The 24,326-nt window shown below is 46.7% G+C and overlaps 1 protein-coding gene across 2 annotated transcripts in view; it reads right to left on the reverse strand.

Annotated features, from left to right (window-relative positions):
* Nucleotides 1-18,254, reverse strand: part of RAB3B (RAB3B, member RAS oncogene family) — a 76,628-nt gene extending 58,374 nt beyond the window's left edge. The window contains exons 1-2 of one of the 2 annotated variants that reach the window (XM_062193337.1): nt 18,153-18,254; nt 7,495-7,722 (exon numbers count right to left, since the gene is read on the reverse strand). In XM_062193337.1, coding sequence (XP_062049321.1) covers nt 7,495-7,722 — 228 coding nt within the window. In that variant the 5' untranslated portion in view covers nt 18,153-18,254. Of the gene's footprint in view, nt 1-7,494; nt 7,723-18,145 lie in introns of both variants that reach the window. The other variant, XM_062193338.1, reaches the window with a different exon arrangement.
* Between the last annotated feature and the right edge of the window lie 6,072 nt (nt 18,255-24,326).

Genomic DNA, 24,326 nt, shown 5'->3' on the forward strand with positions numbered 1-24,326 from the left:
TGTATATCTCCCTGCTGAGTGTAAATTCCATGTGAGCAGGACGGGTGATTTGTATCCCAAGCCTCCTACAATGTCTGACACAGAGTGAGCACCAGATACATGTATATTGAATGACTGAAATGTTTAAGTTTACCTTTTTGGCTCTACATAGATAACTTGACATCTCTGGCCTCAACCACCTATTCTATAGGGAAATAAGTACCTCCCCAAGTCAGAGGGAAGGTGTGAAGGACATAAAGAAAGATTTAAGGCACACACAAGAAGAGTTCGCATGGCTGCCAATATCCTCATGGTCCTTACTTGAGGCTTCCTAGTTCTCCAGGGACATCCTCTTCCATGTCCTCATTTGATCATCACAGCAACCCATGAGGCAAGGAGGCTAGAGAAGATGATCTACGTGATAGCTGGGTAGGCAGGCCCATGGAAAGGAAGAGTAACCTGAATCACACAATGACTGCCGGAGAGAGGACCAGAACTCAGGACTCCAGGAGTCCTGGGTTCACCCAGTCCCCCACAGACGCCCAGACTCTTCCCTTGACCAGCAACAGAACTGACAGCTCCTGCAATGAGCCCCACAGGGAGGCGGTTAGAAGCCCCTCCTGTTCTTCTCTTCCCATGGGTCTCTAGGAGTTGCTTGGCAACCAGCACTCCGCAGTCAGTGGCCACCAGTCGGTTCTGTTGCTGTGGAGTTACCAAGTCTCCCTCTGTTCACATTTGTGTGTGTTCTCACTCCCTTTTAATGAGACTTCTGCCCTAACCCCACCTCCTCAGAATGAGTTTCTTCTCTGGTCCACAATAATTAACCTCCCAGGAAACAGAGTGTATACTCAGGGACCTAGGTGGCAAGGGGCCCCAGGAAACAAGGAACACCCAAAACCCTTATGACCCAGCATCCCCTGGAGATGACAAAAACTCCTATTGTGGGTGGTCCTGCTCAGCAATGCCCATAACCTCCTCTTCCTTGTTCTCCACCTTCCACCCTGATGCTGACTTTCTGGAATCCCTCAAGAAAGACCAAATGAGTTGGAGGAATTTAACTGAACCCTCAATACTGTGCTGGGGAGTCACTGGATGCCATTCTAGCATCCCAGGAACCTCAGATGGGAAACCCTGGAATGGGACACCGTGACCCTTTGTGTGTGACCCAGGAGGCAGAGACATACTTTCCAGGCACGATACTGTAATATCACCCTCAATAAAGTTGTATATCCTTCACAGTTAAAGATATTATCTACTCATAGAAGCTAAGTGACTTACCAAAGCTCACGTATCTCAAAAAGAAAAATCACAGAACTTTTGTATTCATTAGTATACCTAAGTAAATACTTGTATATGTGTTCCTTCTTCTTTTATGATACATTGTTCATCAAATTCTGTAAATTCTAATCCTAAATCTCCCATTTCCATCCATTATCTCATTTTCGTCAGTCTTAGTGTTATGGACTGAATGTTTCTGTCCTCCTCGCCCAACTTCACATGTTGAGAGTCTAACCACCCAGTGACATGTGGAGATGAGGCCTCCAAGGAAGTTATCAAGATTAAATGAGGTCCTATAGCGAGGCCCCGATCCAACAAGATTAGTGTCATTATAAAAAGAAGCACCAAAGAATTCATGCTTTCTTCTGTGCCCATGTGTGAAGGGAAGGCCATATGACCACACAGTGAGAAGGCAGCTATCTACAACCCAAGAGGTGGGCCTTCCCCTCACATCCATCTACTGGCTCACTGATTTTGGATTTCCAGCCTCCACGGCCATCAGACACAAATTTCAGTTGTTTAAGCCACTTAGGCTGTGGTATTTGTTATAATAGTCCATGCAGACAAACATGAGGATATTTCAAAAAAGTTCACAGAAAATGGAATTAAAAGACAAGTTTATTTTGATGCAAAAAATTTGAAATTCATGCATAACTTTTTTGATAATATACATTTTCCATAAACTTGTTAAAGACCCCTCATATCCAAACCACTGATCTTTCTCTTCCTTTTTTTTAAAAAATTTATTTATTTATTTATTTATTTGGCAGAATGATAGAAGGAGAGACAGAGAACAAGGTCTTCCATCTACTGATTCACTCTCCAAATGGCCACAGTGAGATCTCCCATTTGGGTGGCAGGGGCCCCAGGCACTAGGGCCATCTTCCACTGCTGCCTCAGATGCACTAACAAGCAGGGAACTGGATCAGAAGCAGAGCAGCTGGGAGTCTAACTGGCACTCAGATATGGGATGCCAGTGTCATAAGCAATGGCCTAACCAGCTAAGCCACAATGCCAGCTCCTTTTCTTCTTTTTTTCTATAGCTGGTCAATACTTTGTATATATGTTTATATACATACAACACACACACACACACACACACATATATATATAAGTTTAGTTATTTATTTGAAAGTCAGAATTACAGAGAGCGAGCGAGCTTCCATCTGTGGTTCACTCCCCAAATGGCCACAACAGCCAGGGCTGGGCTAGGTCAAAGCCAGGAGCCAGGAGCTTCACCCAGGCCTCCCCTGTGGGTACACGTGAGCCATCTTCCACTGCCTTCCCAGACTCATTAGCCAGGAGTTGTATCAGAAATAGAGCAGCTGGGACTTGAACCGTATGGGATGCCGGCACAGCAGACTGCAGCTTAATCTACTATGCCACAGCAGTGGCCCCAATACAAATACATATTTAAAAAGCTTTATGAGATAAAATTGATATACTAAAAGTATACATATATAATATATACATGCCATGAGCTTGGGTTCTTTGCTTCATTTCCATCTACTAGAGATTTTTATAAAATTTTTGCAAACCTGACTTTATGAAAACTTCCTATGGCTTCCCAAGGTCTCTATGATAGTGGTCTCCAGACTTCTACCCCTTTAAGTAAGAAAAACTTAGATATAGCATGCACAATCTATGCATATTTACTTAGGTTATATATATATATCTATATATCTACTTCCATACAGAAATTAAAATATTTAAAAATGAAGTAAGAAATATCTAAATGTTTAAATTTTATTTTATGAACAGTATAGAAAACTATTTTTGGTATATTGAAGCCTACATGTATACACATGAAAACACTTTATTTATTTATTTATTTATTTTAGCAAAAGAAACCTGATTAACTAAGTCAGACCTAATTAGATCATCATTGATTTTACTTTGAAGTGCGGCTAACAGTGAACTTGTGCTGGTCATTGGAAAAACATCAGTTCAGCCATTTTATTATGCTCACTTGGGTTCACTATAATTAATATGGTCTTCAACCCAAAGGGCCCTTTATAGGACTTATTAAAAGCCACATATCCATTGTGAGTTTTCACTTAGCTAAAACTAGATAGTGTAATCAATGAATCCACATAACCAGGCACGGGAAAGCCACAAGAGCTCAAAATAGGCTAGGCTGAAAATACACAAAGAGTGAGGGAGCCATCACTGCCAAGCCCCTGGAAAGGCAGGATGGCTCCTCCGGTTAAAGATTTTTTTTATTATTATTCATTTTATTTATTTGAAAGGCAGAATTACAGAGAGAGGGGAAGAGCCAGAGATAGAAAGAGAGGTCCTCCATCCATCCACTGGTTGACTCCCCAAATGGCCACCATAGCCAGGGTTGGGTCAGGCTGAACTTGGGAGCCTGGAGCCTCTTCCAGGTCTCCCACATGGGGTGCAGAGGCCCAAGCACTTGGGCCATCTTCTGCTGCTTTCCTAGGTGCGTTAGCAGGGAGCCAAACTGGAAGCAGACTTGCCAGAACTCAAACCAGCACCCATATGGGATGCCAGCAGCACAGGCCATGGCTTCACCTGCCATGCAACCATGCTGGCTGCCCCCTCAAGATTTTTCAAGTATAAGATACGTGGGCTTCTAATACAGGGCTTGAATGAAGACATCTGTGTCAATCTACACACTAAATATTAGTAAAACATTTTATATTCATAAATAAAAACAAGTTCTATTAATTTCCTCAGCTCCCTAAGGAGTCACCAGACATATATGCTATGGGTAATGACAAGAACCTTTTGTCTGGTGTGCAAGTTCCCCCTGATCCCCAGTCTGCTGCCTGCAGCCTCTATGGCAAATCTCCCTCTCAGCTCCCCCATCCTGTTCTTTCACAGCCCTGATTCTGTTCCACTCCCTGTGTCCCAGATACCACGTTCTCACACCCCTCTGTGCACTGGTTGCAAGGCTGACGTCAGACAACACAAATGAAAGCACTGGAAGACACTAGGTGAGTGAATGGTTACTGCTGCTCACCATGACAGCTAAACTAGATCAGTGGTTCTCCAACAAAACCAGGTACAACACAGACTGTTGGACCCTCACCCCCAAAATTTCTAATTCAGTAGATCTGAGGTGGGGCATGAGAATTCGCATTTCTAACAAATTCCCAAGTGATGCCGATGCGCTTGTTCTGGAGCCCACACTTTAAGAACCAATGAACTAGAGGACCTGCAATGATTCACAATTCCTCACTGTCCTTAATAGAGAGTAAAAGAACAAAATGACTATCTCCATATAAATTAATCTATGTAAATTACCTCTATATAAATTAATATTTAACATGATCATAAATGGAAATATGAGTTTTATAAGACCTCAAATACATAATGTAAAGAAAAGAGTACATAATTTAGAATCAGAAGATCTGATCCCAAAAAGACAGATACTATATGTTTTCCCTGATCTGAGGTAACTAATAGAGTACCTAAAATGTAATATACTGGAGTGAAATGGACATTTTGAGAGTCAATGATTGTTTACAGCCTTTGTCTCTTCTGTTGAGGAACAGTGTTTTTTTTTTTTTTTCTTCATACTATTTGTTGAACTCTTTTACTTACTGTAGGGTTAACCTTATAATCATTAAATAAACTAAAAATAGATCTTTGTAAAAATCAAGAAAGAGAATGGGAGAGGGAGGAGGAAGGTGTGGAGCATGGGCGGAAGGGAGGGTAGAGTGGAAAGGATCACTATGTTCCTAAATATATATATATATTTATAAACATATATATAAATATATGTATATATATGAAGCACAGCAAAAAAAAAAAATCTGAATCTGAATCCTACTTTATAGCTATCTAGTTGACTTAGAAGTGAGTGTCAATTTGTTCTGTAAAACAGAGCTATGTCAAAATAGTATCTACCAGGTGAGTGTTTGGCTTTGTGTCTAAACACCACTTAGAACACCCACATCCCACATCATATGCCTGGAACTGAGTCTCTGGCTCTGTTCCCAATTTCAGCTTCCTGCTCATGTACACTCTGGGAGGCAGCAGAAGATGACTTAAGTAATTGAGTCCCTTCCACTTGCATGGGAGACCTGGATTGAATTCTTGGCTTGTTCCAAGGCCATTTGCAGGCATCTGGGAAGATTTCTGTCTCTCCATCTCTGTGTGCCTTTCTGTCTCAAAAAAAAAAAAAAATCTACCTCATAGTGTTAATTGTAAGGAGTTAATATATGAGAAGAAGGAGAAAGTATGTAGCATAGTTTAGACACCAATTAAGACATTCACATCCCATTTTGGAGTACTTGAGTTTAATACCTGTCTCCAGCTCCTGAATCCAGCTTCTTGCTAATGCATATCCCAGGAGGCTGCAGGTGTTGGCTCAGGTAACTGGATACCTCCCACTCATGTGAGAGACCTGGATCACATTCCCAGCTTCAAGCCTGAGCTCTAGCCCAGCCTGAGCTGTGCCGGGCATTTGGGGAGTGAACCAGCCGATGGGAGGTCACTCTCTATTAACCTCTGTTTCTGTCTCTCTCCCTCTCAAAATTGTCCCAATAAGATATATGCACAATCTATTAATGTGTATTTAATGAACAGAAAATAAATAATACTTGCTCTGGAAACAGAAATCACAAGTTTTCAACATTTACAATCCCAGTACAAATTCATTATTGAAAGGTATATGATCTACATGTTGATATATCATCTAAAATGTAGTCATATTTTCTTAGCATCAGTGAAAAATACCAGTAGTGGTAGTTGTGCTGGTCAACTTCCAAGACACTCCCTAATGGTCCTTTCTTCTCAGTATCTATATCTTGATGGAGTAACCAATAGGACCTTTTGAGGCTAAGTTGTAGGAGACACTGCCAGTTCCTCTTTGATTTCAGAGATCTCACTCTGGAGAGCCATCTGTGATGCAGTGAAGACGCTCTCAGAAGACCAAATGAGGAGAAAGCAAGGCCTCCTGTTCATAACATCCAGCACATCCTTCAGATGACTGCAACCCACACCAACCTGTGCCTGACCCCAAGCCACCTCACATTTTTTACCCATAGAAACTGTGAAATAATACTGAATTATCATTGTTGTTTCACGCCACCAAGTTTTGAAGTAATTTGCTATAATTCACACAGAAGCTAATATTTATTGTGTATTTGCTCTGTTCTAGGAAAGGTGCTAAATGTCCAAAATCTCTATGATATAGATGCTACTATGATTCTCAAAGAAGAAAGAGGGGTGACCATTGTGACACAGTGGGTTAAGCTGTGACTTAGGATGTCCAAATCCTATATTGGAGTGTCTAGTTCAGGTCCCAGCTACTTTGTACGTACAATCCAGCCTTCTGCTAATGTGTCTGGGAGGCAGCGGATTATGACCCAGGTACCTGGGTTCCTGCCACCCATCTGGGAAACTTGGATGGAGTTTTTGGCTCCCAGTTTCAGCCTGGCCTAACTCCAGCTGTTGTGGGCATTTGGGGAGTGAACCAGTGGATGGAAGATAGATTTATCTTTCTTTTTTTCCTCTGCCCCACTCCACCACATTATTCTGCCTTTTCGAAAAGATTTGTTCATATATCTATTTGAAAGACAGAGAGTTACAGGGAGAGTGAGAAGTCAGGGGAGAATACGAATGAATCTTCCATCCCTACATGGCCTCAATGACCAGAGCTGGATTGTGTCAAAGCCAGGAGCTGGAACATCTGGGTCTCCCAAGTGGGTAGCACGGGCCCAAGCACTTAGGCCATCTTCTGCCTTCCCAGGTCCATTTGCAGGGAGTTGGATTGGAAGTGGAGCATCCGGGACTTGAACTGGCAGTCAAATGGGATGCCAGGGCTGCAGGTGGCAACTTAACCCACTGAACCACAACACGAACCCCTCTGCCTTTCAAATAAACAAATAAATCTTTAAAACAGAAGAAGAAAGGGTGGGCCAGGGAAGTTAAGTAACTTAGTCAAGTTTCCATGGCTAGAAAGTGGCAGAAATAGAAATATGAACCCAGGTGTCTAATACCAAAGCCCAGTTCCTTGGTCCCTCATTTATATAAGTCAGGATAAAGCCTCCTGAACTGTTAAGCATCAGATGCAACTGAGCCATCAGAGGAGAGAAAACATGTACAAAACCAGCATGGGGCATCCCAGGGGCCAGACATGAAACAGCAGTAGTGCTGACAATGCTGTAAGATCCAGGAGTTCCAAGCCAGCCTCTCCTCTCGGCCGTTGTACTGGCAGACTGGTAACCTCTCAGGACAGCCCTGTCCAAGATGCCCAGGACTCACCCATATCTGCAGCTTCACTCGTTTCTCGTGACGGTAGACTGTCTTCACCTTGAAGTCGATGCCCACGGTGCTGACAAAGGCTGGGGTGAAGGTGTCATCGGCATAGCGGAAGAGGAAGGAGGTCTTGCCAACGCTGCTGTTGCCAATGATGAGCAGTTTGAACATATAATCAAAATTCTGGTCAGAGGCGTCTTTGACCCCAGTTTTACCATCAGTCACTGAAGCCATCTGCAAGAGAAACATACAGTTATTCAAGAACACACTCCCAGTATCTTCTTGAGTCACCAACCTCTAATGGTCACCCTACCATCCACACAATCAGTCCCCACTCCAGCATCACAGAGGAAATGCACACTAGTCAGCATCACTCCATTACTGCACCTGCCCCAGTGTTGTCTCAGGATGGGGGCGGAAGCCAGCTCCTCTCATTCATTGCTTCAGCAAATATTTACAGAGCATGTTGCTCCGGGTCAAGCCCTCTACTGGGCATGGAGAATACAAATATGAATCAGACCTGGCGTCTGACCTCTGGGTGTTCACAGATGAGAATAAAAGAGCAGGCAAACACAGAGTAACAAAGCAGTAGGTAAGCGATAAGACAGAGGGAATCCCTGGTTGAGGAAGTCCTTGGGAAGCTTCTAACCCAACCTAGAGGTATGATGGACAACAAGTTGCTCAGCTGATTTTTTAAAAAAATTTTAAAGCTTCAAACAGCAAACACATGAACATTCAGGAAGGGCTCAGTATAAGGGCTATTATTTCCCTGGTTTAAGAAACTTTTATGCAGGGACCAACACTGTGGTGCATTGGATAAGCTACCACCTATAATGCAGGCGTCGTGTATTAGAGGCAGTTCAAGTTCTAACTGCTCTACTTCTGATCCAGCTCTCTGCTAATTTACTTGGAAAACCAGCAGAAAATGGCCCAAGTACTTGGACCCCTTCCACCCACGTGGGAGACCCAGATGGAGTTCCAGGCTCCTGGTTTCAGTCTGGCCCAGTCCCAGCCATTGCGTCCATTTGGAGAGTGAACCAGTGATAGAGGGTCACTGTCTCTGTCTCTTCTTTCAAATAAATAAATCTTTTTAAAAGTTTTACAGCTCCCCATAGCTGTAAAGATCAAGCCCAAACTGTTCAACTTGACAAAGAACCAATTAACCAAACTAACCACACAACCAAACTAACCAACTAGCCAAAGAACCAACTCTCATAGTCTTTGCCCCAACATTTCTCCTCACTGATCTGTGGTATCTTTATATCAAGCCACACACTTTACTCCAATATACCCTATTATTTCTTGCCTTTGACAATTTGTACACTTATTCTTTCTGCCTAGAATGCTCTTTCCTCCTAACAAAGCCCTGTCATCCATGGAGGCCCAGAGCAAGCATCTCCTTCCCCATGCCTGGCAGAGGCACGCACTCCTGCTGCTGTGCTCCCAGAACACTCTGAGGGCACTCGTGCCATTTCAGAATTGCTTACTACCCTGGCTTCTCATGTAGACTGAGCATCTGGGACTTAACGTACTTCATTTCTGCATGCCTGGCTTCTAGTACAAACCCAAGCACATACCAGCGCTCAGTAAACGTGTGCTGAATTAATAAAAGTCACTTCATCACTCTGGGGCCTCAATCTCCCATCTGGGAAAAGGGGGGAACAATTTCTGCCCTGCTTTTCTCACGGGGCTCCTGTAGGGCTCAAATTAGATAACAACAAACTGGTATTTTCAAACTGGTAAATTCACAGAGGTCTGGACATAAGTTCTTACTATTCCAAATCCTTCCAAGCCCAGATCCTTTATCTACTTGTACATTCATTCATTCATTTGTTCCCTAAATATTTATTATGTGCCAACACTGCCCCGCCCCTCACCCCCGGACTTCAGCCCTCTCAGACCTGCCACCACTCTCTCCTCTCCTAGAATGCTTCGAGTCTGAACCCCAGAGCCCAGTCTTTAATTGCTTCTTCTACATCTTAGACACCTCAGATACTCTGCTTCTCCCCCTGAAACCTCTCCTTGAGCTCAGTATTGGGTGTTCAGATGCACTGGGTGATTGGTCGGAGGAGGCGGGAAGACAGTCCTAATGTGAGAGATGTCTGAGTTGTCACCCTCCTTAGAAATTTCTGCCATTTTCCTCAAAGGAAAAGAGGAGCGGGACTGGTGGATTTGGCTCCATGGGCCTCTCAGTTGAACCGTAAGGATAAGAAGCTGATGAATGCAGAAGGGTTAAAGCCCTCTTGAAGAAAAGCCAGATGAACATGTAGGATTATTAACAGTCCTTTAACAAAACTTCCTTAAATCTATTGACCTATCACCACAAGCCTCCTGTGGCCTCTCTTCTGCTTCCTGTTTGCTCCCAGCTCCAAGCCTTCATCACTGATCCTCAGCTCTCCCCATGTCCTTGTATCTGTCTGCCCCCTGACAAAGCTCCCTCAGCAGGTGTGAACCATGCACATGGTACCTGGAGACTGAAGTGTAGCATTTATCCGCAGCAGGAAGACAGTGAGGGTGGAGGGAAGAGTGCCATTGTCTGCTAACACTGTCTCATATCCCCACTTTTCACTTTTTCATGACCCAAGATGCAGTCTGTTTCAAGAACAAAGGTTTCAAAGCTCAAAGGAATTACACTTTTTCTAGCCAAAGTAAGAGAAGCCCCCACAACCACTCTATTCACACCATTCTCCACTCTATAGCCAGTCTTCCTTCTTTGTAAGAAAAAATGTCTATTATGAAAGTATATATACTGGGGCCGATGCTATGTCACAGCAGGTAAAACTGCCGCCTGCAGTGCCAGCATCCCATATGGGTACTGGTTGGAGTCCCAGCTACTCCACTTCTGGTCCATCTCTCTGATATGCCCTGGGAAGGCAGCAGAAGATGGCCCAAGTCATTGGGCCCCTGCACCCTCATGGGAAGACTCAGAGGAAGCTCCTGGCTCCTGGCTTTGGATCGGCGCAGCTCCGGCCGTTGCGGCCAATTGGGGAGTGAACCAGTGGATGGAAGACCTCTCTCTCTCTCTCTGCCTCTCCTTCTCTCTCTGTGTAACTCTGATTTTAAAATAAATAAATAAATCTTTTTTTTAAAAAAAAGGAAAGTATATACTCATTATATCAACTTCTAAATTCTATAAAAATTTAGTATACAAAATTAAAACACAAAATTTTCAAGATTTATCAATAAATTTATATATTTATCTAGAGTTAGAGAAACAGGGAGACAGACAGTAACAGTGAGATCTTCATCCACTGGTTCACTCCCCAAATGGCTGCAACAGCTGAGGTTGGTCCAGCCTAAAATCAGAAGCCTAGAACTTCATCTGGATCTCTAATGTGGGTAGCAGGCTCCCAAACACTTTGGCCATTTCCTGCTGCTTTCTCAGGCACATTAGCAGGGAACTTAAAAAAATTTGTGCATTGGGAGGGAAGGAAGCAGTGTTGTGGCATAAGTAAAGGCACCTCCTGTAACACCGGCATCCCATATGGATGCTGGTTTAAGTCCCGGCTACTCCACTTCTGATCCAGCTCCCTGCTAACACGCCTGGAAAGGAGAAGATGGCCCAAAGTGTTTGGGCTTCTGCACCCATGTGGGTGTCTTTCCTTCTCTGTAACTCTTTCAAAATAAATAAATTTTAAAAATAATTTTTTTAGGGGTCAGTGCTGTGGCATAGCAGGTAAAGCCATCGCCTGCAGTGCTGACATCCCATATGGACATTGGTTCTAGTCCTGGCTGCTCCATTTCTGATCCAGCTCTCTACTGTGACCTGAGAAAGCAGTAGAAGATGGCCCAAGCCCTTGGGTCCCTGTGAGACCTGAAAGAAGCCCCTGGCTCCTGACTTCAGTTTGGCACAGCTCTGGCCATTGCGGCCAACTGGGGAGTGAACCAGCGGATGGAAGACCTCTCTCTCTCTCTGCCTCTGCCTCTCCTCTCTCTGTGTAACTCTGACTTTCAAATAAATAAATAAATCTTTAAAAAAATAATTTTTAAACTAACTGACATCTCATCTACTCAGAAACTACTACTGTTAATATTTTACTGTGTTTCTTCTAAAATTTCATGTAAAAATACCATTATTTTATAATAATCATATCTTATTTGTTTATTAAAAGGTAGGGCAAGCTCTGTAGCACAGCAGGTAAAGCTGTTGCCTGCAGTGCTGACATCCCATATGGGCACCAGTTCTAGTCCCAGCTGCTCCTCTTCCCATCTAGTTCTGTGCTATGGCCTGAGAAAGCACTGGAAGATGGCCCAAGTCCTTGGGCCCCTGCACCCACGTGGGAGACCTGGAAGAAGCTCCTGGCTCCTGGCTTCAGATTGGTCCGGCTCTGGTCATGGAGGCCATTTAGGGAGTGAACCAGTAGATGAAAGACTTCTCTTTCTCTCTCTCTGCCTCTCTGTAACTCTGCCTTTCAAATCTTAACAAAGATAATACACATTTATCAATAATAATTCTTATTTTTACTATATGCAAGTATTGCGCATCTACCATCTGTTCTTTGGATTATGTTCTTAACTTTTTGCATAAAAAAATAGATAATATGGAACACAAAGGTTCACACTGAAACTTTCATTTACTGAAAAGTAAATCTTGGTTCTTCCATTACTGATTCCCAATCTCTGGTTCCCTTCCCCAGAGGCAAACATGTTACCAATTTATATATCCTTCAGAGACAGTCTTTGCATATATGAACATAGACATCTATTTACAGAGGTAAACATTTTATTTAAAAATTATAGTATGCATTCTAGTCTATACATAGTTTAATAGCATATTAATGCACAGTTTAATAGTTAAGGTCAGGGGCCGGCACCGTGGCTCACTTGGTTAATCCTCCACCTGTGGCGCTGGCATCCCGTATGGGTGCTGAGTTCTAGTCCTGGTTGCTCCTCTTCCAGTCCAGCTCTGCTGTGGCCTGGGAGGACAGTGGAGGATGGCCCAAATTCTTGGGCCCTGCACCCGCATGGGAGACCAGGAGGAAGCACCTGGCTACTGGCTTCGGATCAGCGCGGTACGCTGGCCACAGCGCACCGGCCACAGCGGCCATTGAGGGGTGAACCAACGGTAAAGGAAGACCTTTCTCTCTGTCTCTCTCTCTCACTGTCCACTCTGCCTGTCCAAAAAAAAAAAAAAACTAGATTGCACTGTTCTATCCCTCAGTTGAATTCTTGGGCAAATTGTATCACATTTATAAGACAGAGCATTTTTATCTTGGAGAAAATACCATTCACTTCACAGAGCTATGGAACGAATAGGACGAGTGGTACTATATGTAAACAATCTGGCACAGTTTCTTGGTCCATGGGTGATGTTCAATAAATATTATTTCACTGGCCCCTTTCACTCATTTCTTCAGTAAAATCTTGTCCAATGTCTTCTTCCTAATCTAGGCTCCATTATTTGTGCTGGTTTTACAACTGACCCTCTTCCTCCCTTTCTGGATCCTGACATGCTTTATCCAAACTTGTACCTATCAACACTGGACCTATTATAAATCCTTAGGGGACACGACTTTTTCAGGAAATATTTATTGAGAATTTTTCATGTGCCAGACTATCAAAACAGATGTCATATTATTTGGCTTCATTTTCCTGAAGCAGCCAGTTTCTTAAATTGTTATAATTAAAGGAGAATTTGGTGTGGCAGCTTTATCATAACCAAAAGCTGGGAACTGGTCTCAGCTTTCACAGTAACCCAATGTATGGATTTGGGGGAGTTCAGTGTGCCTTTAACTGATAATAATACATACTTCATAAGGCTTCTGTGAATTTTGAATTTTTATTTATCTATTCATTTTTATTTGAAAGGCAGAGATAGATAGACACATACATACATAAATACATACATCACTTCATTTATCTTCCATCTGCTGGTTCACTCCCCAAATGTACAAACAGCCAGAGTTGGGTCAGGATGGGAAGCCAGGAATCTGGAACTCAATCCAGGTCTCCCACGTGGGTGGCAACCCAAGTTCTTGAGCCCTTACCTGCTGCCTCTCAGAGTATGTACTATCAAGAATCTAAATTGGAAGTGGATCCAGGACTTGAATGCAGGCACTTCCATATGGGATGCATGTTAACCACTGCACCAAATGCCCGCTCTGCAGCTATGAATTTTTAATTAATTTTTAAAAATTTCATTTTATCTGAAACACAGAAAGGCAAAGAAAAAGACATCAGGGTGGGGGGATGATGGTGTTATAGTGTAGCAGGTAAATCCACTCCCTACAATGCCAGCATCCCTTATGGGTGCTGATTCAGTCCAGGCTGTTCCACTTCTGATCCAGCTCCCTACTACTGACCTGGGAAAAGCAGAGGAGGATGGTCAAAGTGCTTGGACCCCTGCCACCCATGTGGGAGACCAGATGAAACTCCTGGCTTCTGGCTTTTGCCTAGTCCAGCGCTGGACATTTTTGCCATCTAGGAAGTGAACCAGTGGATGGATGATCTCTCCCTCTCTGTCTCTCTCCCTCTCTCTATAACTCTTTCACAATAAAAAAAAAAAAATTTAAAAAAAAAATAAAGAAAAGAAAGATCTTCCATCTACTGGCTCATTCTCCAAAAGATGTCAACAACCAAAGCTAAGCCAGGCCAAAGCCAGGAGCCAGCAGCCAGGGACTCAACCTAGGTCTCTCACATATGTGGCAGGGACCCAAGGACTTAAGTCAACACTTGCTTCCTTCCAGAGTATGCACTAACAGGAATCTGGAATCAGAAACAGAGCCAGGACTTGAACCTAGGTACTCTGATATGGATGCAGGGATTTCATGTGACATTTTTTTTTTTAATTATTTATTTGAGAGGCAGAGTTACAGACAAAGAGAGGGAGAGATAGAGAGATTGCCATCTGCTGGTTCACTTCCCAGAAGGCCACAATAGCCGGAGCTGGGTCAATCTGAAGCAGGAGCCAAGAGCTTCTTGCAAGTCTCCTATGTGGGTGCAGGGGCCCAAGCACTTAGGCCATCTTCTGCTGCTTTCCCAGGCCATTAGCAAGGAGCTGGATTGGTGGTGCAGTAGCTGGGACTCGAAGTGGTGCCCATATGGGATGCTGTGTGTTGTAGGCAGAGGCTTAACCTACTACACCATGGTGCCGACCCCATCAACTGCCATCTTAACATCTGTGACAAATGCCCACTACTGTGAATTTTAAGTAAGAGAATGTATATAAGTGTGCTGCAAATGCTGTGTTGAGGAAAAAAAAATCACATGGCCTTTTGTGGAATCAGCAGGAAATTTGCCTGCCTTCAGTAGCTATGCCTACTATAGGTGTAAAAGTGAAGAGTGATGGCAAGATTAAAAACTAGCCTCAATTTCTGGTCCTATCAAATCCCCCTTCTTTGTTTTACAGTTTAAAAAAACTGAGGTTCCACAAAGAAAAGTGATTTGTCCAAGTTCACATAGCAAATTGGCTTATGACTAGAATTCCTGTTATCTAAGGACTCCCAGGTTTGACTCAATTTAAGGAAAACAAAACCACAACAAATTTTAGCATGAGTAAAGAAGCATCCAACTACACTGAGCATCTCATTACCTACTGTACTCGCCTTGCTATACTGTCAACATCAGCTTGTGTGCACTCAGTGTGACTTTCCCAAAGATGGTGTGAGAACTGGGAGAGGAGCAGACAGCCCAGGGTTCAGAGGAAAGCCCACAAAGGGATCATCTCAGTAATGCGGCAGGGGCGGCACAGACACAGAAAAAAAAGGCAAAAAGCATCTCAGCAGGCAGCCGCCTGAGGCAGATCCGAGCAGACAGGTCAGTGAGTGCACAGCGGTGTGTGCACAGCTGCACCTGTAAGATAAGCATCCATCAAATCTTCCCTCTCTTTTTGGTGACAGACATAAAATGTTAAAGCTGGGTAGCTCACTGTCTCTGAGACACACAACACAGCTGAAGACCCAGGAACCATGTGGGAAGGCTTCTCTAGTCCCAGGCTGGGGAAAAGAAAGAAATGGCTCTTCCAAGGGTCGTTGTGAAAAAAAAACAAGTAACACTTTCAGTCTGTAGAAATCAGCACCTAAGATAGAAGCCAGCTTTAGCCAGGAAAGGGCAGGGAGAGAAGACAGAGCCCTGAAACCAGCGAGACGAGATCTACTCATAAGAAATAAGGGGACGGAAAGAGACATGGATTGGCCCCTGCTTCTCAGTAATTTTGTAGCCTTGGACAGTTCACATCCTGGGCCTCAATTCCCTCATCTATGAAATGAGTTAATAAAATGGCTTCCTGGCCAAAACTGTTGTGAGAATCAAAACCAGTATAAGGGAGAGTGCTTTATAAACCCCTTGAAGTTTTGTGTTTTTGTTTCTGTGTGTGTGTCCCTGTGCTACATGTTTCTTTCTAGCAAGTCATCCTAACTGGTGGACGTAGTTTGGGTTACCAAATAAAACAAACTACGTCCAATTTCCCTCTCTATCATTTATTAGTTGTGAGACCTTGGCAAGAAATTTTATATGACTAAGACAGTCTTCTCACTCATAAACCAGGCACTGGGATTAAAGGCAGTGTGGTAATGCATTTTGCATAGTGATCTATAGAACAAAGCTGGTGCTAAGTTCCTTATCAATGGAGATAAGGAGAGAGCAACTCTCTCCCTGCTGTGTCCCTCCTCCCTAAAGCCAAACTCCAACTTTCTAAATTCAGTTTTTCTGCCCCTCCATCACCAGTAGCCCAACCCAGCCCACCTCCTCACCTTTTTTCTCACTCTTAGAGCCACAGAGCCATTATCCCAATAGCTACCATTTACTGAGAACCTACTAAACGCCAGGCATTCTAGTGGGTATTTTTGATGCACTCTATCCCAAAGATAAAAAACACTTAATAAATGTTCATTTCCTGCCTTCTCTGGATTAGAAAGATAGCCAGAGATGTGACTGACAGACAGAGACCTGAAGGAGAACATCAGTGACCTCTCTTGTACAGCTCTTCACAGTTTACAAAGCTCTTCTCGTGCATACTACCTGATTTAATTCTCCCAACAGTTCTTAGAGCTCGGTGAAGGAACTGAGGCAGGAGCACCACCACAGCTCAGCTCTTCATTCAATCAACATTCACCGGGCACCTACTGTGCACCAGGCCCTGTGCTAAACACCAGCGAGTTGGAGAGGAACCCTAATGAGTTTGAGCTTAGAGGAAAAATTTACTTGAACATTCTCTACAGGTTACTGATGCCTCTTTCAGTATCATATATATATATATATATATATTTTTTTTTTTGGCAACTGAATTAATTTTATTCTCTTCTAACAGCAGACCCAAAGTATACAACTGAACATTGCTCTTTTTCTTATGAGACATAAAAATCCAAAGAGGTTCACTACCAAAAAATTTGTTAGTAGGATGTAAAAAAAATTCTCTTTACAATGGAAGGCAAAAACTTCACTTAGTGACACAGTATCATAATTCTATATTTCTGTTTTGTGGATTGGAGATCATCTTAGATTTTTGACCTCTTCCCATCCTGTTTCCTCTGACAGGAACACTCCTTCCTCCACTGTCATGATCAGGAAGGCTCCCCTAGCCCGCCGGTCTGCCCCCAAATGCCTGTGCTCTGGCTCCCACAGCACCAGCACTTCCCACTACCAGAGACGGAGCCCTCCCGGCTTCCACTGTCTTCCTGTTTTATAGGCACGGAACAGGTGGGCAGCCACCTGTGCACACGGACACACAGACACTGCCGCGACCGACCTTCTCCCTGAAGCTGAGGTGAGCGCCTTTCTCCCACCGACTCCACACCTGTACCGGGTTCCAGACGCTGCTGCCCTGCCCTCCCCAGGTGCCTTCCACGCTTGGACCCCAGGACAGGACCGGCCTGCGGACGAAATTTTCTGTCCGGGATTCTCTTGTGAGTGACCCCGGGGGGGCAGTGCCGCAGCATCCAGGGCCCGCGCCCCCTCCTTCGTCCCCTGAGGAGCCAAGACGCAGGTGGCTCCTGGGCGCCTGATCTTTCCCTCTCACGCCACAACTCACACCTGGTCTCCTCCCCGACCTGACCAGCGCCCCACCCCCCGGAACTCTGTAAGTTCTCTCGCGGTTCCTCCGCTCCCACCGGTCGCCTGACCAGAGCCGCGGCGCCCCCTGCCCACACCTACAGCCACTGCCCACCACCCCCCACGCCCGCTTCCTCCGCAGTCGGCGAGGACCCCGCCTGCCAGCCCCCCATTTTTCCCCAGCCCCACCCTCGACCCAGCCGGGCTCCCGCCCCGCACCTTTCTCCCCTCCATCCCCCGCAGCTCGCCGCCTCCTGTCCGGAGCAGACACCCGCTCCCGGCCAGCGCCCCTCCCTCACGCCCCGTCACCTCAAACCCGGCCCCGCGGGCCCGCTCCGCAGCCCTAGCCCTGCACGCCCGCAGCACCTGCTCGCCGGCTCCCGGGACCCGGGACCTCGCCCCTCACTGCCATTCTCCGCCCGTACGCGCGGGCCCCTGGGCCCCTACTGCCCTCGAGGAGCCGCCCATCCTGTCCCCCGCCCCGCCGCCTCCCGCTGCCCTCGGCGGCGCTCCTGAGGCGGGCGCCTCCCTCTCCGCCGCGAGCCCCCTCCTAAGAGACCTCCCCCAGCCCCTGCTCGTCCGTGTCCCCTCCTCAGCCCGGCGCTACCCCTCAGCGCCCCGGGCCGGAGCGGTCCCCGGCCCTCTGCGGGCGGCGTGCCGGGGCCCGTACCCCTTACCTCGGTCTCCGAATGCGGGGCGAAGGGCTCTCGCTCCGCGACGGGGAGGCGGGAGCGCTCGGGGGGCTTCGGCTGGACCTGCCTGGGGTGCGGTGTCGGAAACGTCTGGTCCCCACCGCACAGATTGAGGGCTGAGGCTTCGGCTCCCTCCGACTGCGTCCACGCCCCGCCCATGGGGCGGAGTCCGTGTTCGCCCCGCCCCTGGCCCGCGGCTCTTGACAGGTGCAGGGAACCAAGGTATTTTGGGGGGTTCCACTCCCCCATTCAGGAGACTTCCTGGGTGATGACCGTGGTTTATTAATTCCCACGGGTCGGTTCATAGACAGCTATACTAGGGTACTCAGAGGGCCTTGATGATAATGGTCCGTTCTGTCGCTCTGTTCTCTCAAAAGCCCAGGGAGGGAGGCAGAATCCCGACAGCTGACTCCAGGGGAGACTAAGCCCGAGACTCAGGTGTTGTCCTGTACCCTGTGCATTCCTTCACGACACCCATCCTATCAGCCTGCTAAGAACCTGCCTTAATACATTCCTGCTCTTCCTCTCCGTTGCCTTTACCCTGGCCCACGCCTTATCGCTTCTTGCCAGCACTAGTACAATCGCTTCCTTTCTTTTAAAAAAAAAAAAAAAAAAAAAAAAAAGATTTATTTATTTATTTATTTTAAAGTCAGAATCACGAGAGGGGGGAGAGATAGAAAGAGAGAGAGAGATCTTCCATCTGCTAGCTCACTCCCCAAATGGCCACAACGGCCGAGGCTGTGCCAGGCCTAGGCTGTGCCAGGCCGAAGCCAGGAATTCACCCGTGTCTCCCACATGGGCGAAGGGCCCCAAGGACTTGGACAACCCTCAGCTTTCCCAGATGCATTAGCAGGGAGCTGGATTGGAAGCGGAGGAGCCAGGTCTCAACCAGTGCCCATATACACTATGCCACAGCACTGGCCCCAGTACAATTGCTTTCTAATTCCTGCCTTCTTCTCCAATCTATTTTCTACATCGGTAATCTGAGTAACTTTTTTAAATGCTTCCATGTTATTATTATTTTTTTTTTTGACAGGCAGGGTTAGTGAGAGAGAGAGACAGAGAGAAAGGTCTTCCTTTTCCGTTGGTTCACCCCCGAAATGGCCACTACGGTTGGTGCGCTGCAGTCCGCGCTGCGCCAATCCGATGCCAGGAGCCAGGTACTTCCTCCTGGTCTCCCATGCGGGTGCAGGGTCCAAGCACTTGGGCCATCCTCCACTGCCTTCCCGGGCCACAGCAGAGAGCTGGCCTGAAAGAGGGGCAACCAGGATAGAATCCGGCACCCCAACCAGGACTAGAACCCCGGGTGCCAGAGCCGCAGGCAGAGGATTAGCCTAGTGAGCCGCGGCGCCGGCCTCCATGTTACTTTAACATTATTAAAAACAAAAAAAACAAAACTTTCAGTGCTTCCCCACTGGAGGGAAAATGTTTAGCCTGAGCATTAGGAAGTCTCATCTTCGCCAGGGGTGGCAGGTGCAGTTGATAATGAGCACCTTCAAATCCTGATGTGGCCGGTGCCTCAGCTCACTAGGCTAATCCTCCGCCTTGCGGCGCTGGCACACCGGGTTCTAGTCCCGGTCGGGGCACCGATCCTGTCCCGGTTGCCCCTCTTCCAGGCCAGCTCTCTGCTGTGGCCAGGGAGTGCAGTGGAGGATGGCCCAAGTGTTTGGGCTCTGCACCCCATGGGAGACCAGGAGAAGCACCTGGCTCCTGCCATCGGAACAGCACGGTGCGCCTACTGCGGCGGCCATTGGAGGGTGAACCAACGGCAAAGGAAGACCTTTCTCTCTGTCTCTCTCTCTCACTGTCCACTCTGCCTGTCAAAAAATAAAAAATAAATAAAAAAACAAATCCTGATGTGGACATCACTTAATCTCTTCCTGAGGTCACTTCTGGTTTTCCTGAGCTGACACCTTCGGTCTGTAGTCATTGTCCTTCCCGATCCCAAATTATGGCGGCTTGAGTCGTACCAAAACTACTTTTTCCCAAGTTCCATTATGACTGTGTCTACTTGTGTCTCTGTAGCTTAGCAAACCACACAAACTGACAGTCCCTCTGCTCGCTGGCCTCTGCCTCAGCCTCAGCCTCAGGCTGCTCTGAGCTTCTTGCTGTCCCCCTCTCCCCATCTCAATACCCATCTGCTGCCAGCCCTTTCCCCTGTGCCTCCAAAACCCTGCCCCATTGTCAAGAAACTCCCATGCACCCCCTGCTTCTTCAGAGTAGTCGGGCTATTTATTTGCCTTTATTGAAACCTGACCTTCCTCCAGTCCCTGCCTTGCCAGTAGCCCTGTACAAAAAGGCTTCTCATCTTCCTACTCCCAACATATCACAAAACCAGAATGTGGTCTCAGCATTGCCACTTGCATCCTTGCACAAGAATCCCTTCACCTCTGCTCTCCAGCTCCCCCTCCCCTCATCACTGAGCCCCTAGTTGCTCCTTCTGCATCAAAGATTTTTAGCCCCTGGACCATAGCCATCTTCCTCAGCCCCTGGCCTGCCATCCTCTTAGTGACTTCAGTAGCCACGGGTGTTGCTGGTCCCTCAGTCCTTAGGCTCTTCTTCATATTGCCATGGTCACCAGCTCCTTGGACACACCTGAATCTCTCAATCATCCATGACTGGTCCCTCCATCATCTCAGAATCAACCCTCCCACACTGAACTGCTTCCTTACTCCCCCTTCCCCTGAGGCCCTCATCTCATTTCAAAATGGGTGAGATGATGACGATTATGCATGCTCCACCGGGATAATGGAATAACATATAAAACCCTCCTTTTAAAGTTGTGGAACAATATGAAAACAGATGGTATTGCTTTTGTGTTGCCTCAGGCCTTCTGCAGGCAATGCAGTAAAGTAGAAAGAACACAGGTTTGGGGCCAGACAGAATCGCTTTTCAATCCTTGTTCCATCATTTGCTTGCTGTGTGATCTTAAGTCATTTACTTCATTTTCCTGACACACACATCTCTTCCCCATTTGTAGAATCTAGTGCAATAATGAGAACTACCTCCCAGAGTTGCTGTGACGATCAAATGAAAAAGTGAACTACTGGAAAGCACTTGATAGGATGCCAGGCATACAGTAAGCATTCGATGCAAAAGAAACACTGTAGCTATTATAACAGAAAAAAAAAAAACCCGCTGTTTTTAACCACAACTGCCTTCTAAGAAGATAGATCCTAATGCACTAACAGTCCTTTGTCCTGCTCTGGCCTTCATGGGTGTGGATATGTGTTTGGGAACAGCAGGGGGAGCACCAAATTGCTCTGTGTCAAAGAGGGAAAAGAATTTGAAATTCACTTAACACAGTGGGAGGGAGAGGTAATAAGGAGAGACAGAGAGGGAAAGGAAAAAGATAAGTAAGAGAATCAGCATAAGGGTAGGTGCTACACGGGCAGAGATTCAGAAGAAACCCTCTGACAGCAGGTGGGCAAAAGGGCGGTGGAGCACTGAGATGCCCAAAATGGGGGAAACCGTTGGTCAAACATGGGACGTGTCCACCTTCTGCGCCTCTCCAGACTTCAAGAAATGCTGTTACTTTCAAGAATGCTCTTTGAGAGGGGGATAGTTAAGGTGAAGGAGCAGGGGAGTTGAGTAATGCAGTTTGAGAGGTGTCAGAGATCAGAGGCAGACATAACCACGAGAGCGCAGGCTCTCACAGAATTTGCAGAAATCTTGTGGAAGACTTTGAACTTAAGGAGCTATGAAATGTGAAAATTGAGGCTCAAGCCCATTGCCTCTAGGTCTGAAAAGGGCAGAGACCATACCTGACATTTACATTGGGTCAGTCTAAACAGCTACTTCCCTGGTGACTAGCAGGTAACCACCAGAGGAAAAACAAAACAGGAGCCTGTGTTGTGGCGTAGTGGGTAAAGCTGCCACTGTGATGCCAGCAATCCCATATGCATGCCAGTGTGTGTCCTGGCTGCTCCACTTTTTTTTTTTTTTTAACTAGGTAGAATTATAGACAGTGAGAAACAGAGAGAAAGGTCTTCCTTCCATTGGTTCACTGCCCAAATGGCCACCATGGCCAGCGCTGTGCAGATCTGAAGCCAGGAACCAGGTGCTTCTTCCTGGATGGGCCATCCTCCACTGCCTTCCCGGGCCACAGCAGAGAGCTGGACTGGAGAGGAGCAACCTGGACTAGAACTGGCGCCTATATGGTATGCAGGCACAGCAGGCGGAGGATTAATCAAGTGAGCCACGGCGCCAGCCCCCTGGCTTGCTCCACTTCTGATCCAGCTCTCTGTTAACAGCTTGGGAAAAGCAGTGGAAAATGGCCCAATTGCTTGGGTCCCTGCCATCCATTATCTCCTGGCTTTGTCTTGGCTCAGCCCTGGCTGTTACAGCCACATGGGGACTGAGCCAGCAGATGGAGGACCTCTCTGTCTCTCTGAGTCTCTCGGCCCCTCTGTAACTCTGACTTTCAAATAAATGAATAAATCTTAAGAAGAAGAAGAAGAGGAAGAAGAGGAAGAAGGAAGGAAGGAAGGAAGGAAGGAAGGAAGGAAGGAAGGGAAAGAAGGAAGAGAGGGAGGGAGGGAGGGAGGGAAGAAAGGAAGGAAGGAAGGAAGGAAGGAAGGAAGGAAGGAAGGAAGGAAGGAAGGAAGGAAGGAAGGAAGGAAGAGAGAGGCCGGTGCTATGCCGCAGCAGGTTGAGGTTCCTGCCTACAGCGCTGGCTTCCCATATAGGCACTGGTTATAGTCCCAGCTGCTCCACTTCTGATCCAGTTCCATGCTAATGCACCTGGGAAAGCAGCAGAGGATGGCCCAAGTGCTTGGGCCCCTGCACCCGCATGGGAGACCTAGAGGAAACTCCTGGCTCTTGGCTTCAGATTGACCCAGCTCCAGCTATTGTGGCCATTTGGGGAGTGAACCAGTATATGGAAGACCTCTCTCTCTCTCTCTGTCTCTCCCTCCCTTTGTAACTTTCAAATAAATGAAATAAATCTTTTTAAAAAAAGGAGAGAGGGAGATAATCTGCACCATCCGTCCCCTTGTCTGTTTCCCTCATCGGGCTCTGGGCTTTGCTTTCTCCAGTTACTAAGCAGAGAATATCTGGTCCATTATTTAACACAGATAGTGACTAGACAGTACCTGGTTGTCAGGGCTGTAGTTCAAAACTTGATTAAGATTTGACTGAGACCCGCATGGGAGACCAGGAGAAGCACCTGGCTCCTGGCTTCAGATCAGCGTGGTGCGCCGGCCGCAGCGGCCATTGGAGGGTGAACCAACGGTAAAGGAAGACCTTTCTCTCTGTCTCTCTCTCTCTCTCTCACTGTCCACGCTGCCTGTCAAAAAAAAAAAAAAAGATTTCACTGAGGAGCCAAAGGAAACTCAAATCAGCCCTCCCCCACTAGTCCCTCCCCCTCGTGCTCACTTCCAAGGATGGGGGGTCCACTTCCTCTCTGGCAGACAGCTGTGCCTTTGGATCACTCTCATTGTTAGGGAACTCCTCTTTGCTAAAATCTGCCTGCCTGTAGCTTCCACCCTCTGGCCCTGGTTCTTCATCATTACGTCATCCATTCATTTATTCCACAAAGATTTGTTGACCACTTAGTGTGTGCCAAACAGTGCTCCAGCCACAGAGCACACACGTGTGCATAGAAGACAGAATGTCTACACACTCAGAAGTTATGAATCCTAGGAGGGAAGAAAATCAGTAAGTACACAAAAATACATAAAACAATTTCAGATAGCAATAAACACGTTTAAGAAAATGTTCCGGCCGGCGCCGCGGCTCACTAAGCTAATCCTCCGCCTTGCGGCGCCGGCACACCAGGTTCTAGTCCCGGTCGGGGCACCGATCCTGTCCCGGTTGCCCCTCTTCCAGGCCAGCTCTCTGCTGTGGCCAGGGAGTGCAGTGGAGGATGGCCCAAGTCCTTGGGCCCTGCACCCCATGGGAGACCAGGAGAAGCACCTGGCTCCTGCCATCGGAACAGCGCGGTGCGCTGGCTGCAGCGCGCCTACCGCGGCAGCCATTGGAGGGTGAACCAACGGCAAAAGGAAGACCTTTCTCTCTGTCTCTCTCTCTACTGTCCACTCTGCCTGTCAAAAAAAAAAAAAAAAGAAAAAAAAAGAAGAAAATGTTCCAACAAGATATGGGATAGAAAGTGACTGGTGGGGGGTCAGTGTTGTGGTGTAGTAGGTTAAGCATTTGCCT

This window comes from Lepus europaeus, chromosome 5 (assembly GCF_033115175.1).
Source record: "Lepus europaeus isolate LE1 chromosome 5, mLepTim1.pri, whole genome shotgun sequence".
In the NCBI taxonomy this organism is placed as follows: Eukaryota; Metazoa; Chordata; class Mammalia; order Lagomorpha; family Leporidae; genus Lepus; species Lepus europaeus.